Raw genomic sequence first — 20,262 nt, forward strand, 5'->3', positions numbered from 1 at the left:
TGACTCTTCTAAGCATCAGGACTAAATATTTAGTTGTAAAGGTTTTAATCTGATCGTTTGAGATTCAGTTCTCCAAACCCAGCTGAAAAAGAATGATCTTGTGTATCTTGTACAAGACAAAACATGTATATTGTGTATGTAAAAAACTTAAAATAGATGGAAAAACCAGGGGTGGAAGCAGTACTCTGATCAAAAATACGGTGTAAAAAATACTTAGTTACAAGTAAAAGAATTCAAACTATTACTAAAGTATTATCATTAAAATAAAACTATGCTCATTTCAGAATATTATTGGATTAGTTATTGATGTGTTTGTCTCTTTAATGTTGCAGCGGGTAAAGGTGAAGCTCATTTTGACTTACTACTTGTACTGCCGTGTGGCTCGAATTTCCCACGTGGAGACGAGTAGCTTTATTAATTATATTTTAAAATATATATTTTAGAGCTGGGCGATACGGACAAATGTTATCACGTTAAAAAATTTCACATCATTCAGTACGATAAATGTCAAGTCATTGTTTCTTTCAATTTTAAAGGCAGATTTTTTCTTCTGAGGTAAAGTTGAAGAAACCAGATGGTTAATTGTGGTGTTGAACTTTTCTTCATGGTCAGAACAAACACTTGATGCCAAACAGTAGATTACTTTACAAAATGCGAGGTGGATCATTCAAAGAAATGATGATCAAACCTTTTCTCACTCCCTTTTTACCTCAACAAATCTTACTAGAAAAATGAAGTATTAATTTGTTTGTGATTAAAATATAATTAAATCAAACACATTGAACATTTGTTATGTTAGTGAGGAATATTAACACGATAATTGTTTTATTGCCCAGCCCTAATGATATTTAGTATTAATCTGAATCTGCAGTGAAAATGAAATAATTGTAATTAGGAAGGCGAATGAGAAGCAGCTCATTTGTATTTAGCCTCAGCTGTTCTTGTTTAACATTAAAGTACTTGTTTAGCAACTGTACCAAAACAATTTCCGCTCGAATCAAAGTATTTGATTCTGATTAATGCATCAATACTTACAAATAATATTCTGAAATACATTCTGCATGAGTACTTCTTCTACCACAAGTGAATGTTAGTACGTTGTAGAAATGGTCATCCTGTGAGCTTCAGAGGGCTGCTGTACTGGTGTGTTTACGCAATATTTCAACATTAGCTGCTACTACAATCACTCAAGACAGGAAATGAAGGGAAACAGTTCTTGGATCAGGTGGCATCAGTTTATTTTCATTTGTTGTAAATGCATGAGTGTTAAAATATGCTGCTTAATGTTCCACAATGTCGCTGGCTCGTGAATTCAGCCCAGTATGTTCAGGCTGACTGACACAGAATGCAATGCACTTTTAATTTTTAAACGTTTCACAACATTGCTGGCTATTGAATGCAGCCCACAGTACATAGAGGCTGATGGGTTATTTTCTTTCATATGATTTAAACATATCTGCTGTTGAACGCAGCCTGGTTGTACTTGTAAATGTCAAGGCTGCAATCCGACTTTGAACGTAACCTCCTCGCATGGGGCGTCGCAGTTGGTCACACAAGAAGTCATCTTAGTCGTCCAGGAAGAAATAGTTCCCGCTCTTCTTCTGTTCTGTGTCCTGGTAGAAAGAGAGGGCAGTGTGTCTCTTTAAATACAACTTTATTGGTAAGCTGAGGCAGTGATGACGACAATGCTAGGACGTAAACACTACAGGTCATCAGAAGACAGTACTAATACAACATCACCACCAATGTTACTCAAAGAGAGCAAACATTCAAGATGCCCACAGAAAAGCTCATTACTGCAACTAACTGGTTTTGAACTTTATCTTTTAAATTTTTTTTATGCTCCAAAGGGTAAGTTTGGTATTTTTCAACCATGTTTTTGTGTCTGTCACTAATTGGGACGACATTAATTGAAACTGGTCCAGTTTTGAGCGAGTGCGGCAGCAGGTAGCAACAATATCCTTGAGGGAAATTGTGCCCTGTCAAAGAACATCCACTGAAGTCGACACTGACAGGCTCAGATTGTTATTAAAAGTCTGTAATTATGGAAAGGATTCCCACAAAGAGTAAGAGTAAGTTGCTATATTGCCAGACTCACTTGACAAAAATAGTAATTTCACTTCTCTGGTCTACCTACTAGATTGTTTAGTTATTGAGTGACTTTGGTATTTTAAAAGGGTTAAAAGCACCAAAGGGCCTAATTGACCCTTCTTTAAGCCACGCCCCCGTAGTTACTGTTGCTATGTCAGACAAACTGACCTTTATCACGGTGCTGCCACTGTTTATTACTGCGATCTCTGAAAGAAGCAGACAGTTCTGCAGTTGCATTTGAAGGTTGCATTCAGGCTGTCAAACTGACGTGAAAAAACAAAGACAGAAGCTAAAGCCTTACCGATCACAGAGTAACTTAAAGGTGAACCAGCGCATTACCCGACTAGTGAGGAAGAGGACAACGAAATTAAGGATCAACAGTGTTCCTGTACAGCTCTATTCACCATCACTAGAGCGTTATAACGTTACATTCAGTAGCAACAATCCACAGCTGACATTTTTCTGGAGAATAAATCGTACTTCTCCTTTCAGCCTCTCTGGGTAGCGACTGTAACTATTACAAGTGCCCCAGGAACAGCGTTTTGGAAAAATATGAAAAAAGAAAGCTAGAAAACGACTCCTTGTGCTTACGAGCCAATGAAGCACAGCCTTAAAAGTGTCGGACCTCAGTTAGAGAGAGTTCTATACTGTGATTGGCCTGCTGCGTATTTGGGGCGTGGCTTAGCGAAGGGTCAATTGCCCACAAGGACCATGTTTTCTGCTGCCGGCTGCAACGCTCTCGCTTAAATACTGGACCAAAAAATCTTGTTCTAGTTAGTCACAAAGACAGAAAAACTTTGGGAAATAAGGTTGGAAAATACAGAAGTTAACTGTTAACAACAATACACAGCTGTGTTTAACGTCAGCGGACCAGACGGGGTGTTTGTACCTTGATGGAGTTGAGCTTGTTGATGCGCGGCCTGAAGTTGTTCGGGTCTCTTCTGAACGTGATTTCCAACAGGGAGAGAAACCGGTTCATTCCGGCTAACAGACTCTGAGGACTGAGATGAAATTCAGTCGTCAGCATCACAGCGAGCGTTCGAGTTCATGTTGTGCGTGTTTTAAAAGAAAACCTTACGTGTTAGCCATGGTCTTCTTGGAGGGAATACCGTCGAACACGATGACTCTGTCAGCCAGGTAGGTCGCCATGATGAAGTCGTGTTCCACCACAAACGCCGTCTTCTTCGCATGGAGGATGTACCTGCACAGAAACGCACACCGGAGTCAGGCAGGCAGCAGGTGGGGAAGAGCAAGGACAGAGGAGAAGAGAGTGAGGAGGTGTGGAGCTGGAGGAAAGTATTAAAGGAGTGAGGGAAAGGTGAAGGGGAAACGGTAGGGAGTAAATAAAAGTGTTGGCGACCTCTTGATGACCCTGGCGGCCATCAATCTCTGCTCAGAGTCCAGGTAGGCCGAAGGTTCATCAATCAGGTAAACATCAGCTGGTTTTCCCAGACACAGAGTGAGAGCGACTCTCTGCAGCTCACCACCAGACAAGTTCTGCACCTGAGGGGGCAGGAGGGGGGTCAGTCAGTCACTCTGTCCTCGTTACGTCTCCGACAGACAGGAAGTGTCTTCAGCTGTAACGAGCTGTAACCAGCTTCAGAGTTTTCAAATGACAAAAATGATCTCAATACAGAATAAAGCATCAGATCAGATGAAGCGGATGCATTTCCAGGAGATTTTGTGCCGACATAAAATAAAAGCCTCCCCAGTAAAAAAAAACAGTGAAATAACATTAATTGGTGACTATTAAATTTCTGTTATTGTGACATCTCTAGTTTGTTGTTCAGGAACTATTACAAGCACCAACATTCATGTGGATGGATAAACACAGTAATTACGACGGCACTTGAAGGCACCACCAGTGACTGACAGCTGAGTCTGTGGTTGCTTAGCAGCAGCAAAACAGCACTCATCTAAATAAAGTGTTCAAACTTCACAGCCGACAGTGAACTTCCTGTGTGATGTGACACCGGACAGCTCGTGAAAGAGACTGGAGATGAGTGTGTATGTGTGTGTCTTACATCCTGGTCTATGATGCTCTCTATCTGCATCGGCTTCATGACGTCGGTGATGAACTGCGGGTGGGTGTAGGCATCTCTGATCTTCTCGTGCAGCAGAGCGCGGACGCTTCCCTGCAGACACACAAACACAAACAAACACTCTTCGTGTCTTCAAAATATTCACATGGCCGTCACATTAAGAGTTTGAAGCTCTTTGATGGACTGAACTCACATCAGTGACGCACAGAGAAAACTAGAGCTGCAACAAGGAATTAATCTGCCAACAAATTTGATACTCTTATTTATTTAAGCAAATTTTATTTTAGAAGAAATTACAAAGAACTCCCATTATAACCTCTCAATTGTGAATATTTTCTGATAGTAATCTCTTTCAAGACACCACATCAGACTTAAGTTTTTAATTTGCTGTCGTTTGACCATAAATTAATTAATCTGTTAACAGAGAAGATAATCACTTTTCGCAGCCTTACACAAAATATTTCTTCGTGTTTCCAATCATACATCAGCCTGCTCTCAGCATAAGCTGCTTTTCATACAGAAGAATTCAAGAAAACTGCACTGACGACTGACTGTGCAGAAAAACTGCGAGGGAACTCTGGTTGCTGACTTTAAAAAACAGCAGAATGAACCTTTAATAGTCAGCCTGCTGGTACAAACTGAAAAACATCGTTTTACTGACTGACCTTGAACTTGGGGCTGATTGTCTGAGGCTTGTAGCTGACGTTCAGGATGGGGACCTCACCTGAAAGAGAGAGCGCAGGTGAGTGTGTGTGTGTGAGTGAGTGAGTGAGTGAGTGAGTGTGTGTTTGACACTCACCTCCCCCGTCAGATTTAAGCCCTCCAGCCAACATCCTGATGAAGGTCGTCTTCCCTGTGCCTGCAGACACAAACATAAATCCATTACACACAAACAAAGAAAATTATTTATATATTTATTATTTATATTCAGGGCTCTGTATCATTATGGATGAAAACGTCGGTCGGTCCACCACTTTGGTCCAGACTGAAACATCTACAGCTTCTGGATGGATGGCAGCGGTGGGATAAAACAATGCTAAGGGCTGCGTCGGCGGGGGCGTGATGTTTAAGGAACCGGTGAGAGAATGAAATCTGATCCAGACGGTCCAGTTTAAAAGTAATACATTAATTATCAGACACCAAAACACCTCCCAGACATTTATAATAATAAACATAGATTTTCATAGTCTGGAAATTATCACAAGGTAGAAATACGGTGTCCACGTTGTAAAGTAATCTACCAGGAATGAGTCTTGCCAGATGAATCAAAGGGCTGTGTTTTTTTCATGCAGGGCTGCTGTCGGTCTGAAGAATATTTAAAGTAATTTTAGGGACCAAACTGCAGCGCAGTAAATGCTGAAACGCCTGACTTGTGCAGCAACATGACTGAAAACAAGCCAGCAGAGAGCGGTCAAGAGGGGTTCAGAAAACAAGGAGAGCAGCTGAGGAAGAATTCAGAAACGCAGTGACGTCGGAAACACCGTCACCATATTCAGTGTCAACACCCACCTTACTACAAGAGGTGACTCAGCTGAAACTTTCAGAAGAGGCTAAAGGTCTTAGAAGTTAAACGTACGAGATTTCTGACGGCATAAATGTTGATTTAAATCAGGACCCACCTACTGTACTAGAAAGTTTATTACTCTGTTACGACTGATTTCAGTCCCACCCAAAACATTTAAAAAGGGATTTAAAACCCAGCCTGAACCTCAATAAATACATTTACATTTATTCATTTAGCTGACGCTTTTATCCAAAGCGACTTAAAATTGCTATATATGTAAGAGGTCACACGCCTCTGGAGCAACTAGGGGTTAAGTGTCTTGCTCAGGGACACATTGGTGGATGATGACAGTGGGGAGTTGAACCCGGGTTTCTCACACCAAAGGCATGTGTCTTATCCACTGCGCCGTCACCACCCCTTTGCAGTTGGTCCGCTGGGCCAAAACCCCTCAATAAGTCCCACCTCAAGCCTCAAAAAGGACCAAACAGTCGGATCTACAGTTTCTTCAAAGCAACCTTCATGCCGGCAGGATTTCCTGCAGCACTGTTGAGTCACACTGGATTAGTTTTACTGTTTACAGCTTACCGTTCTCTCCCAGCATCACCATGATCTCAGAGTCAGTAAATTCTCCTGCTTTGATGTCCAGCGTGAACTCGCCCAACGTCTTCCCCATTTCTGGATACTGAACAACAACAAGAAGTCAAACTGCAGGCTCAAGCTCAGAGGACACAATCCTAACTTCTGTTTATTATAGAAAACTTCCCCTCACTTAACACAAGATGACGACGATGATGAGGCAGGCAGTGTGGAAGGAAGGGTGAAAGGAAGAAACGGTGTTTCTAAAACGCAAGAATGTAAAGAACAGACTTGTGTTCTTGGGGAGAAATTTTTCTTTTTTCTTGGAAGAATGAACTCTGTGCTGACAGTTTCAGACGATGCGCTCTTGCTGGTATAATAACACGAACCCTCAGCACAGAGGCCGCCTGCAGCGCTGCAAAACAACAGCCAGGCTTTATCATGGAGATATTGCGAAGTTTTGACTTAAAAGAAATATGTTCTGTTAAAAATATATAAAAATGATAGCAAATAAAAAAGTCCTGTAACCACACAGTTTATAATAAAGCAACGACACTCTCCTTTCATACACCTTCTGTTGTTTGTTTGTCAAAGTATTTAAAAATATTTTATATCTACGCAGCTGATTTCTGCCTCAAAGCGCCTCAGTAATTTTTTGGGGATGAAACAGCAAACGAAAACTGCACTGAACGTTCTGTTGTCGGCCTTTGTGAGATGTGTGTTGAAATGAATGCTGGGATTTTTGTGCGGTCAAGTTCATACAAGTTACCGGCCGATGCATCCCGGGTAAAATGAGCGTGGGAGCAATACCTCTGGAACTGTAACTGTTCTTGGCGAAATGTGAGCTTGTGAATTTGGACCTGGGCCTCAAAAAACGACGTTTCAGGACAGGAGAAGAGACGAAGAGAGAAGAACGTGTCCGAGGTGTTGGAAAGAAAAAGGAGGAAGTGAAGAGTACAGACAGGGAAGATGTAGCGACTGAAATAAAAAAAACAGGTGAGCTGAACCGACCTGGTAGTGCCTGAGTCTCTTCACCTCCTCCTCATTGGCCGTCTCAGCCACCTTGAAGACCAACGAGGTCTCACGAAACCTGAGATTCTCCGTGGGAACGTAACCGTCCAGGAAGATGTTGATACCTGAAGGAAGGAGGCGGAAATTAAGACGTTACAGAGAGACTCGGGATAAAATGTGTTTGAAACCCCGCTTGTTTCCGTTCCTATGAAACAAATAACTACGTATTTACAGTAACTTAAAGTCTTATTGATCCAACTGTAGCCAGAAGGTTTTGCCAGTTGACGGCTGCTCGTCATGTTAGCCTTGCTTAAAACTATAATACAAACTAATCACAGTAAACTCAGCACATTAACATAAGAAAAGACGGATAAAACAGATAAAAACTGTGCGTTAACAGGTCAGTAACAGGATGAGAATATCTTTCCAACAGATACATGCGGTAAATAAATCACCTGTGGTCCACTTTAACATCTTAATGTTGAACATCAGACAAACTTCTGCATCCATGGAAAAAAACAAGAACTTAATGGACTACTTCTCTTATGATTCTTAGATATTAATTTTAATACCTCAAATTAAATACAAGACTTTTTGATACCAAATAAAAGGCAATTTAATTCCTGCTGCATGGTTGTACCAGGTAGAGAATGATGGGAAACCAGTGGGGACAACAACAATAACTCCCAAGCTTCAACAAACTGTATCTGTTGTTTCCCTGCTGAGGCGGAAACATGCGGGCCCTGTGACAAAACATTCATTTTGCTCCTGTAACGTATTTCTAGTGTGTCACGTTTATCTGTGCGTGTTTTGTTTGAGTTTTACCCTCTCGGACGCTGAAGGGCATGGTGACGACTCCGTAGGCGCTGGGGACTCCGTACAGACAGCAGATGAAGTCGGACAGGTAGTCCAGCACACTCAGGTCGTGCTCCACCACAATGATGTACCTTGAACATAAATGAGTACATGAATCGTTTTGAAGCTTTGGGGGCTTTAAACGCAGCAGAACAGTCTCATCTGGTGGTTTGTACAGCAGCTTATACAGCAGTGGGCGGCCCGCGCGCCAGAGTGCTTTGATAGCAGAAAAGTAAAAAATAAATAAATTGATAGCGGCTGGTGCTGAAACAGATCTCAGTCATAACGGCTTCAGTTGCTCACATAATCACTTCCTCTTAAGTGATTGTGCCTCCAAAATAAAAGCGAAATGTTTTTTGCAGCAATGCTTCATGTTGAGTTAATTGAGAGCTTTTACTTTGAAATGTTCTGAAGCACATTCGAAAGAGTCTCTGACCTGCTTGACACACCTCTGAGAAAGCCGTCAGTAAACGTGTGATTGGATTCCCCTCAATTTCCTCAGGGAAATGAAAATAAGAGTCCATAGGTTTATGAATGCGCAAAATTTGTTTAACAAGGGAGAAAAATGTCTGACGTATGTTGGGATCGATCATACAAGCCTCCCGACGGGAGTCCTGCTCCTACCCACTGAGGATTTGAAATAATCTGACTTTGTTCTGGCCCGTCATATAACGGCTTGAAAAACATTTGGCTCGATGCCAGACTTATTTGCAGACTCCTGTTATAAAGACTGGAACCAAAACACCACCACGCCTCACTAATTAATTAATAATTTTACTTTCATATGTGTATTAAAAGTCCATTCAAAGAATCCTGCGTGTAATTACTGAATCTGTAATCCTTTTGTTTGCCTTGATATAAATATTTTTACTGACTTAATTTACCTTATTGGTGTAGACCTGACATTGATTAAATTACTTTTATTACTTGGTATCAGGAGGAATGTAATGTACAACGCCACATTTCTCAGCTACTCTCTATGTATCTCTCTAAATTTGCCAATTTGGAGGCGGGCGATATGGCCTTAAAATAACATAACGATATTTCAGGTTGTTCCTGGCATAAAGACATTCTTGAAGAACTCACATTAGCTGTTGAGCTCTCCTGTTTGCTGCATTGGCCCCCGTTTGGTGTTAAAACTCTTTTTGCACTTCTTTCATATTAATCTGATCTTTTTGTAACTAAACCGCTTCCACACGACTGAAGTCGCTCCTCTTTGTGGAGCCAACTCCTCCATCGTGGACCTGGTAGTATCGTGTTTACCTGTCCGGGGTGATGAGCGAGCGGATGGTGATGGCAGCCTTCAGCCTCTGTTTCACATCCAGATAACTGGACGGCTCGTCGAACATAAAACTGCAGCAGAGAAACAGAAAAGAAGCCGTAAGTCGGAGGTTAAAGGTCAAATAGTAACGGTGGAATCGGCGGTAGATCGTTTCCTCACATGTCGGCCTTCTGGATGCAGACGACGGCGCAGGCGAACCTCTGCAGCTCTCCTCCGGACAGATCCTCCACGTTCCTCTCTCGCAGGTGGCTCAGATCTGTTCGGGAACAACCAATCACAACGCAGACATGGATAGTTTAGAGCTAACGGCAGAAACAACGCAAACAGTAAAGTTTTGTCTGCCTGTTGTGAGGATTTTTCAAAATTATTATATTAACTTTACAATGAACCACAGCTGAAATCGATCCTGTCAGTTGGTTTTATTAAATGTCATTACAAGAGGAAAAAGTAATAATTAACACTTCGGTACAAATATTTGACTTGTTACTCCACAGAGAAGAGTCACACAACCTGTTCCACTACTTTTGTGATAGAGCCTATAACATTTAAATTAGGGCGGTGAGGGCCTGCAATAAAATAGTGAAAACTGTCATCCGCAGGCCCAAATGTGACGGCTTCAAATTGGTTATTTTTGTCCAAAAAATTCACTTTACTTTGATATAAAACAGAGAAAAGAAGCCAATGGTCACATTTGAGGAGCTGGAGACGTTCACCCTCTGAACAAATTGTTTTATGAATTCACCTGTTCATTTGTCAGAGGAAATCATGTTTGTTTTTTTATAAAAGTAAACGTGCAGCATAGTGGTTGAACAAACACTTTGCCACCACAAAACAAACACAGAGAGAGTGGCACATGGGGGACGATCTCAGAAAGAAGCAGACAGTTTTGCATTTTTGATGGTTGTATTCAGGCTGTCAAACTGATGTGAAAACAATGAAAGATAGATGCTAATGCCTAGTGATCACAGAGTAAAAGTGAACCACCGCATCACCTGACGACTGAGACAAAAGACAACGATATTAAAGATCAACACCGTTCCTTCCTATTCATTATTACAATCATTAAAATGTAAATGCAGTAGGTTTATATAACGTTAAATTCAGTGGTTAGTTAGCTAACTAACATTACATTAGGAACAATCCACAGCTGACATCTTTCTGGATTTATTTTAGGTTTTGGAAAGAAAATAAAATCGTACTTCACGACTCCTCTTACATTAGAGTGAATGAAGCGCAGCCATGAAAGTGTCGGACCTCAGTTAGACCTATACTGCGCTGCGATTGGCCAGCTATTTAGCAAAGGGTCAATTGCACAAAAATCGCCACCCCAAAGCATCAAAATTTTCATTGCAGTTTTTTAGAACAGGAGGCATTTTAGACCGTGAAATCCTGGAGGGACTGACATGTAGTCGAGCGGACTGAGGGTGGAGCTGGGGAGGGACACGTATGGCCACGACCCGACAAGTGTTTGTTTAATTGTGTGTATACGTGCTGTGTGTGTGTGTGTGTGTGCGTTTACCGAGCTGTTTACAGACGATGGTCTGTGTGTCTGTGTCGTCTTTCCTGCTGAGGATGGACCCTACGGACCCCTGGAGGCAGATGTGAAGAATTAAATTACTACATAAACACTGAAACCAACCTTTGATCAAAGCAGCACCGGACGTGTTTCACTCGTTTACCTTGACGGTCTTTGGGATCTGGTCCACGTACTGCGGTTTGACGATGGCCCGCAGGTCGTCCTCCAGGATTTTGGTGAAATAGTTCTGCAGCTCAGAGCCTCTAAAGTAGGTCAAGATCTCCTGCCAGTCTGGAGGATTCTGGGATAGAAACACACAGTCACAAATACAATAAAGACGTGAAACAGAAGTAAAGGAAGTGACATTGACACTTCCAAAAATAACTGTTTAATTTGGTCCGTCAGCAGCTGGATATTAACGCAGTGTTTCCCATTAATTAACGAGACTATGGCGGCCCGGCACAGTCAATTTTGTTCAGCCATAGTTTCAACATGAAGCGACTCGAGACAACCACTTTTCTTTTGAGGTAATTATGTTAACGTTAAGGGTTTGAACTGCGTTGAGTGTTTCCACTGTCACTCGTTTATGAGAACGCGGTCAAGCTTGCCGCTACATTTGGAGTGCACACGTATTAGAGCCTTTATGGTAAATGCAGTTAAAAGGAGCAATGTCAGACTTTATTCTGTTTCAGTACGAGTGTGTCACCTGAAGAGAGGCGATGAAGTCTTAATTGGACGCAATACGAGCGCACAGCATACAATCTAATTTATGTTGGTGAGTTGGTGAGTGTAGCACGAGGATACACATGTGACAAAGTCCGGTTTTCAAAATAAGGTGTTAACACAACGTATACAGTAAGGAAATAAGATTAATTTGTATTTTAGCATTATTGTATCTTTTTATATTTTTTTGTATACTTTACTAATTTTTTTTGATCTCCTTACTTTTTATATAATTATATTACTATTTATGTCTTATGCGTACTGTAAGCACCAATTCATACCAAGGCAAATTCCTCGTATGTGAAAATGTACCTGGCAATAAACACGATTCTGATTGGATTATATTTACAGGAAGTATAAAACATATTGTGTGTTATGTGTTCATTAAAAGTAAAATACAATGTTTGGGAAATTACTTGATTTAGGGTTACGGGAAAAACACTAAATAAATGAGTTGACTTTTTAACTGTTTCATCACCATTTATATCTGTACAATGTGTTTATTATCAAATTGTTTACTAGGCCACAAATTTTTTAACAGGAGTTCTTCATAGATCATAGACGTACTTCATGCCCCCGGACCGCCCTGGAGGGTCGAAGTCCACCCACCATAGTCTCACAAAATCCTGTGGGAAACACTGAGATGATTAAAGTAAAGTTGTTTTTTTTAAAATAAATTATTGTTTCTGTAAAGCTCATTAACTCTCTGCGTCATGTGACCTGAAAACCATCTTCAGTAACAGTACACACTGTTAAATAAGAGGCCGCACTGTAAATAATCCTGATTTAACTGCTGTAGAAGAAGCTTCGATAGTTAACCCAGTTAAGAGTCACGTTTTAAACATGACATTACAGTGATCATCCACTTAAATGGATCAGAAAGCTTGGGACAGAATCATTTTAACTTTAATTTGAACCCTTTCAGGCTTGAAATATTAAATCACAAGTTATTTTTGTGTGTGTATTTTTACTTTTAAACAAGTGAAAAACTGAGCCTTTTCTTTCCTGATATATTTTGATATGCACTGCAGTGGACACCGAGCATCAACGGCATCAAAAGTGATTCAGTGGAATTCAATAAAAAGGTCCATAAAACTATAATAAAAAAAATAAAGCAAGTGGTATTAAAATAAATTATATATTAATATAAATAAAAACCTACAACCTAAGGCAGAATCTCATTGGCAGAATATTCCCTTTGGTGCACTAAGTGGACAAATGTATTTTCAGCCACAGAACAAAATGTAAAAGAAATATATAAATAAAACCAAGATAAAAGTATTTCTAACATCCTATTAAGTTGGAATAGGTTTTTCTACGGGTATACTTTTCTGAGAATTAAAATGAATTTATAGCTATTGCTGAGGTGCATCTCTACTTCCCTCCCTTTTATGAATTTATGATGCAGTATACCACTATAACAGATGTAAAAGATAATCAAACAGAATATCAGACGACCCTTTGTGGGTTCGTACCGTGGTGGTTGGGATATGGTACTAAAATTTAAATGGTTTCCAAATATCTGTCCACTGTAATGGACATCATGCATGAATTAAGCACTTTTCAAGGTACCTAAATAATAAATTTCCAGACTCTGGAAGCCTTGATCGTCACATCTAAATTGTTAATATAAATGCAATTGTAAAACAATAAAGTTTCCACAGTAATCAACATAACGTTTATTGTCACTTTGTCTATTTTACCAGCTGTTCATCTGCACGTTGACTGCATGTTTTGATCATGATTATTCCGAGGATGACGAGTGAACAAGAATAGATTTTGTTAAAGATGAAGTATTTACCTTGAAAACATAACTGCTAAAATTTCAAGACTTTGTACAAACCTTGTCCAAAACAGCGGTCTAAATAACTTGCTCACAGTGATCAAGTCGTCTGGTTACAGTCTTCATTTCTTGCAAGCTCTCATGTTCTTCAGCTCTCTTCTAAATTATCTGTACAAGGTTCTGGCTCAGTGAGTTATTTTGCCCTCCTGTTCCCGCTCTGCTGGCGTTTTGGGGATGTTTACAGCACATAAATATCGTCCCCCGAAGCAAAGTGAGTAAAATGTGTGACGCTTTCATCCGGACCCTTCAGACAGGGCTTAAAGCACAAGTTTGAAATCAGTAGATATCCAATCTGTCTGTTTTATTACTTTACATTCGCGTATAAAAATGCAAATTAGAAGGTCATCTGCATGAGAAACAAAGAAAATCACCAGTAATAATAATCAAAAACTCAAGCGATCAATTTGTGTTTTTCCAGTTATCACACCTGAAGGTGCAGGAATATATTTACTAGAACTGCAACAATTAGTTGATTCAAATAAATGAAAATTACAAGTCAATTATTTTGATAATCGATTAATTGTTTAAGTCATATTTCAAGCAACATCTGCTGATTACGCCTTCTTAACAGTAGATTTTGCTGCTTTTATTTGTTATTTATGACAGTAAATGAAGAGTTTGGGGTGTTTGGACTGTTGGTTGGACAAAAGAAGCAATTTGAAGACGTCACTCTGGGAAATTGTGACATTTTATAGATAATCTTACAAATACTTTGCCTATGAATCGATTATGGAAGTAATCGTATAGTTGGAGAAAATTAAAGTCTCGCCTTCTAGTTGACGGCTGGTCAGAGGACAAAATGGCAGCTGTGAGCAGCTACACCCGCTTTATCTCATCAGCACAGCACCGCTTTGTACTGTGTGCTTTCAAACCCCAGCAGCGTTACCGCCTCGCTCTTGTGTTCTGTGGGGGGGAGACAGCAGGAAGTTTTAAGACTCACATCAAACTTGCCAAGGTTGGGTTTCTGTTTTCCAGCCAGGATCTTCAGAGCTGTGGACTTGCCGATACCGTTGGTCCCCACCAGCCCCAGCACCTCACCGGGCCTGGGGATAGGCAACCTGCGCACACACACAAACAAATAAATGATTACACCACAATGACACTATAAACATCATCACATGTGAACTGCCGTTAAGGTCTCAGTATGCTTCTAACAAACAAGGCTGTACAAAGTAAGTAGTAACAGTCCTGTATTTAAAATCCTACTTTAGCAAAAGTACTTGTTAATATTGATGCATCAATGTTTGAGCAGCATTTTACTGCTGGAGCTGCTTTATATTAGAGCTGGGCGATGTCTACAGAACCGGCCTCGGACGATGTGAAACATCAGGATGGACGATGTCATAAACCAGACGGCATGCAGCGCACCTGCTGCTGTGGCAACGGCTGATGGAAAAAAAAAAAAGACGAGAAAAACATACTGCTGATGGAGAAAGTTAGAGAAGCAGACAGTGAGAGCAGCGGGTCCAGCCGGCGTATTTGTAGTGAGAGTTCTCACTTTCTTCCAGCTGTACTCAACATTATAAAAAAAAAAAAAAAATCAATAAACAAAGCGTGCTCCAAGGATCAGAGTATGTTCAGGCTCGAGTGCCACATGAAAACAGCGTGGAGGAGTTAAAGCAGCGTACCGATGCAGTTTGAAGGAGTTGGCGCAGTATCTGTGTGTGGTTTCCTTCTCCAGGTTGCTGGGCAGGTTGACGATCGACAAGGCTCCGAACGGACATTTCTATAACGGCAAGACAAGACAAAGCATCAGAACACTCAGACCTCAACAAAAAAAACAGCTGCTGTGGTTCTGTAAAAACATTTTGTGATCACAGTTACTAATAATTTCCTATTTGTCTTTACTCAAGGACAAATCTGTTCTTGATTATAAAATTCAAGGATTACTGACTGTTGCACAGCACAGATAATTTATATTTTCTTAACAAAATATGGTTTGAAATCTTCAGGTGTAAATACCTTGATGCAGATGCCGCAGCCTATACACAGAGACTCTGAGATCCAGACAATCTTACTCTGTGGAGTCACCTCGATACACAGCTTACCTGCAAACACACACATTTAAACACAAGTTAGTTTTTGGTGTCTACCCTCTGTCTGGATATGAGAACCAACTAAATGATCCCTCACCCATGCGGACAACTGGGCAGCTCTTCTTGCACTCCTGGCGGCATTTCTTAGGTTTGCATTTGTCATGGTTGACGATGGCAATCCTGGTGTTTTTATCCGCCATGATGGAGGGCTGGAATGACGGACGCTAGCACCTGTGGAGCTGAACGAAAGCGGGGACACGTTGATGAAATTTGGAGGTGTAAAGAAGTTCAAAGAGAAACTTATTTGAGAGTGAAGCTGTTTTCAACCGACACACACATACACATTAAATTCACTTGTTTGGAAACATGTATGCACAGGTATTTACTGATATTCAGGTACCAAAGCCACGTTAGATATCTAAATGTTGGGGATAGTGGTCAGGCTCGAACCTGTGTCCACAGGCACACTGTCAGTCTGCTGAAGCAACACATTCAATTCTAACAAAAATGCACAGCCTTTGCCTCTAACAAAGGGCTGCCAGGGATCTGCTATCACAGCCCGAAACCAGCTTCTACCTGTTTTCGACTGGAACCAAAATGAATGCGTTCTGGCTTTAATGCAGGTTCTGGATTAATGGATTTTCATTTCAGGCCCCAGGAGGACGAATTGACGTAAATGAAGCTGCTGCAAAACCACACCAGTTAGGGCATCGCGAGTCACACCAGACTCCATGAAAAAGTCTGGCCTTTTATCGTTGCCTTACCACAGAACGTGTTATATGCCTGGTACAACGTGAGTTAAGCCCTTTAACTATTCAGTGGTATCCGGCCTTTTCAACGCGACATACAGCTAGCACATGAAGTAAAACATATGAATAAAAATTAAGATTTTATATTCGGTTAGTCTGTTATACTCCTTACTAACTAACGTTACAGCCCAACACCGACACGCAACGGGCGGTGGCGAGCAGCACCAATAATGGATTTGTCCTCAAATAACCTGCTGATCTGTGAGTTATTCATATGCCGAATTCATCAACCAATCGTGGAAAATGACAAGACATCTTCAATCGTGCCCTTGTATTGGTACGCTTGTGTTACTGAGCATGAAACCCTTTAATTGGCAAATAATTGTATTAAATTTGGAGTATAATCATTTGGGTAACGTTCTAGGAGAAAACATAATATTTTCGCCAGCAACAACAGCTGTGTTTAAAACTACACTGTCGAGCTATCGACCAACTCTACTCGTGTACACATATGAATACCTCGTCGATTTAAAACAGCAACACTGGAAACTATAACGCAGCTACCGTTACGTACTAACTGTTAGCCAACGTTAGCTTTAAATTAGCATCACTTTAGCGGCGCAGGCCCCGCACTTTGACAGCTGCTCGGTGGGGAACAGCTCTCGTTTTTGTGGCAATACAACCATAAAAGAGGCACAAAATCCGGAGCGGTAAGTTATAAACTCACCCCTCTTCGGCTCCTGTTCCCCTGCTTTGACGAAAATACACGCGTTGCTACGTTTAGACACAAATAATTGGGAGTGAAACTTATTTTTTTTCCAGCAACGTGTTCTTCTCCTGGACGCCGGCTGGAAAGATGGCGGGAGAGACGCACACAGCATGCGACGGCGTTGATGTGACGTCAGTAAGAAGCGACCTGGATTCACAAAAGTGGGAGATTCGAAGTGGCTGCGGCAAAACAAAGCGGATTTAAACACATTTGTGTCTAAAAGCGTCACCTAAAGCACTGACACAAACATTTGGCAACTTTTACTAACCGTGTATGTGTAAGTTTACTTATATTTCTATCGTAAACTAAGTTTTGGAGGCTTTGAGACAGTCTACAGTAGAGAAATATTAACTTAGCTGCTAGCAGCTAGCTGGAGCGCCCCAATGCAACGTTTGTTTACCTGTTTATTTGCACTGTATGCATTTCAGAAAATAATGAACGACTTATGGAAACGTTATGGTCAGATTTTATATTAAATTGAAAAGATTAATATGTTTGACATTCACACATGAGTTTACTTGAGTTATCACACCAATTAAAGCAACGATGACATTAGCCACCAATTTGGCACTTACTAAGTAACTGTTAGCTGAATGAGATGATACTGGAATTGTCACTTATATGCCGAATTTCTCCTAAGGAGATATGAATTCACATAAGTGCTTAAATCAGATTATGTCATTAATTTACATCTTTAAAAATAAAAGCCAAATTAAAAATGTTAGAAATTTGAAGGAAGTTTGGCGTTACATTTTTGACTTATGAGAAAAGGAACAGCTAGTGTTTACTGAACTTGTGTCTCTTTCTTTCTCCATGGTTAAAGGATGGCCACCCCGAGCAAGACACCACCCGGCGCAGACCCGAAGCAGCTGGAGCGGACCGGGACGGTCCGGGAGATCGGCTCCCAGGCTGTGTGGTCCCTATCCTCCTGTAAACCAGGTTAGCCCCAAACTTTATGTACTGTCTGCCGTGTGTATAGAGAGGGACTAATCTAGTCTGGTGTAATTTGAACTCCGTTTCTCCACCCATGTCCAGGTTTCGGAGTGGATCAGCTGAGGGACGACAACCTGGAGACCTACTGGCAGTCAGACGGATCCCAACCTCACTTAGTCAACATACAGTTCAGGTAACATGGAGTTGTGTTCCTTCAGTACTGGGATTTCTGGGATATTTGCTGTACTCTCTTAGACACTTAGGACGGATTTTTAGGCCAACAGGTTCTTGTTTCTGGGGGGAAGAATCCAGTTAGCATGTATTTTTTTTCGTTTGTAACTGGGTGTCTGTGTTTATTGTCACTGTTGTTTGTATCTGTTTTGTTCAGGAGGAGAACGACAGTGAAGATGCTGTGTATTTACGCTGACTATAAGTCAGATGAGAGCTACACACCCAGTAAGATCTCAGTCAGAGTGGGCAACAACTTCCACAACTTACAGGAAATCAGGGTAACAGCTCTTTATAATATTGTTGTCTGTCCTCTCCTAAATGTTCAGCCTGAATTTTATTACAGACTTTCACACTCAAATGATCTACTTTCTTCTCACCGTGCTCTTCCTCGTCTTCCTCTCTGCAGCAGTTGGAGATGGTGGAGCCCAGTGGATGGATTCACATCTCTCTGATGAATCAGGTAAGAAACTAATGTCTTTTTTTCACTTTTGAAACAGTGAAGCTTTTAGTGGTCAAAAACTCTACAGAGAAGCTTTTCAAAGTGTGTGTCTCCATGATTCAAGACCTTTTTATGTATGATTCTTTATTATATTTTGTTATCTACTACATTCTTTACAGTTTCAGTGGAAAGTGTAAGAGTTTGTGTTTGGTGACATTATTCTTTATGGTTTTTAATTTGAACATTGAAAGACTTTTTTGGTACTGACTAAAATGTGTCTGTGGCACAGAGAGTATCGAGCTGTCAAGTACGAGTGCAGAAAGTTGAAAAGGTGTTCTTGCCAGTACTGAACTTGAATTGTATCGGTCCTAGAATAAAATAAATAAAAATCATACCTGCCCTGTTTTACAATGAACATTGTGTGTGTGTGTGTGTGTGTGTGTGTTAAGCGGACAAACGAACCGATCAGCACCTTCATGATCCAGATCGCAGTGCTGGCCAACCACCAGAACGGCAGAGACACGCACATGCGGCAGATCAAAGTCTACACGCCTGTGGAGGAGAGCTCCGTTGGAAAGTTCCCACGATGCACCACGGTGGACTTCATGATGTACCGCACAATCAGGTGACCGCCTGACCATCAGTGTGCCCCTGGAAAGTTTGGGAATCATGTAAGATGTCCAGCAAAGAGCGAAAATGGCACAGACTGAAATATGGAGCTGCTGCTCATATAAACATCAGATTCTGACATGATGGGGATTGATTGATTCCAGAATTGATTAATCTCGAACTGCATATCATTAAGGTTTTTTTAAATGTGACTTCTTTTTAAAAAAAATAAAGTACTAATATTTAAAGGTAAGCTGCCAATATTAAAGATAACCACATTTAATACTGAAAATGGGGCAGTATTTATATGTTGTGATGTTTGAAGACTTAGAGAACAAACTCCTACTTTGACACGTTTCCACACGCAGGCTGATCTGGCCAGTAAACAATGAATGATTTGATTATTTTCACCAGGACAGGAGTCAGAGTTCATAAAGACGCCAGAATGTAGATATTTGGTGTCAGTTCAGAGTTTTTAAACTGTTTTGTTCAGTATCAGAATCTCAAAACTGCTGTGCCTACAGACTGCCCCCTGTGGTGGTTTTTGTTTTAACTTAACGTTGAATTAAATGTCTTTCAAAGCAACATGGCTGCCAGAACGTGACCGTATCGATGAATGAAAAACAAAAAACAAAGTTTACAGAGCTGCAGGGAATGTCACAAGAAACAATATAGACAAAACACAAGTAAAGAGAAAAAAACCCACTGAATTAAAGTTTAGATACTCTGATATATGAAACTGGCAATAGTGACAAAGTGAAATAAGTTAAACTATTAGCTAAACAACTGTTACCAAAATGAAAAAAAGGAAACTTGAAAGGAGTCTTTTAAGCATCACAGGACAGGTTCCAGACTATTCCAGGGGTCCTGGAGTTGCACAGACTTCTTGGGGTCACATACATACAGAGGTTCTTGTAGAGAAACTTCCAAGGCTGGATGATGATGCTCCAGGTGTTTCCATGATGATTCAGGGTTTTCCAGGTGATAGGACGTAAGTTGCAACAAACCTCCATGAGCAGTGTTCGAGGATTCCCAGGGCTCCTCAAGGTAAGC

General features: G+C 40.8%; 2 protein-coding genes across 3 annotated transcripts; one reads left to right on the plus strand and one right to left on the minus strand.

Annotated features, from left to right (window-relative positions):
* Positions 1-1,220: 1,220 nt before the first annotated feature.
* Positions 1,221-17,096, minus strand: abce1 (ATP-binding cassette, sub-family E (OABP), member 1). Its single transcript, XM_038732600.1, has 19 exons — positions 16,956-17,096; positions 15,577-15,718; positions 15,406-15,491; positions 15,072-15,169; positions 14,384-14,501; positions 11,041-11,178; positions 10,881-10,950; positions 9,521-9,617; positions 9,343-9,432; positions 8,050-8,171; positions 7,225-7,349; positions 6,223-6,319; positions 4,933-4,992; positions 4,799-4,857; positions 4,116-4,226; positions 3,452-3,594; positions 3,170-3,292; positions 2,981-3,092; positions 1,221-1,613 (listed from the first exon to the last, which is right to left on the minus strand). The coding sequence occupies exons 2-19, from the start codon at positions 15,677-15,679 to the stop codon at positions 1,566-1,568; spliced, it is 1,800 nt and encodes a 599-aa protein (XP_038588528.1). The 5' UTR covers positions 15,680-15,718; positions 16,956-17,096; the 3' UTR covers positions 1,221-1,565.
* Positions 17,097-17,162: 66 nt separating this feature from the next.
* LOC119913244 (anaphase-promoting complex subunit 10) lies at positions 17,163-19,501 on the plus strand. 2 transcript variants are annotated; one of them, XM_038732639.1, is made up of 6 exons: positions 17,163-17,274; positions 17,821-17,936; positions 18,033-18,123; positions 18,319-18,439; positions 18,568-18,621; positions 19,050-19,501. In XM_038732639.1, the coding sequence occupies exons 2-6, from the start codon at positions 17,822-17,824 to the stop codon at positions 19,227-19,229; spliced, it is 561 nt and encodes a 186-aa protein (XP_038588567.1). In that variant the 5' UTR covers positions 17,163-17,274; position 17,821; the 3' UTR covers positions 19,230-19,501. The 2 variants fall into 2 exon arrangements, with proteins under 2 accessions (XP_038588567.1, XP_038588568.1); XM_038732640.1 differs by having other exon boundaries at positions 17,189-17,268.
* Positions 19,502-20,262: the final 761 nt, after the last annotated feature.

The sequence above is a fragment of the Micropterus salmoides genome, unplaced genomic scaffold (assembly GCF_014851395.1).
Source record: "Micropterus salmoides isolate LMB-PRFRI ecotype aquatic unplaced genomic scaffold, ASM1485139v1 Ms_hic_scaffold_2, whole genome shotgun sequence".
In the NCBI taxonomy this organism is placed as follows: domain Eukaryota; kingdom Metazoa; phylum Chordata; class Actinopteri; order Centrarchiformes; family Centrarchidae; genus Micropterus; species Micropterus salmoides.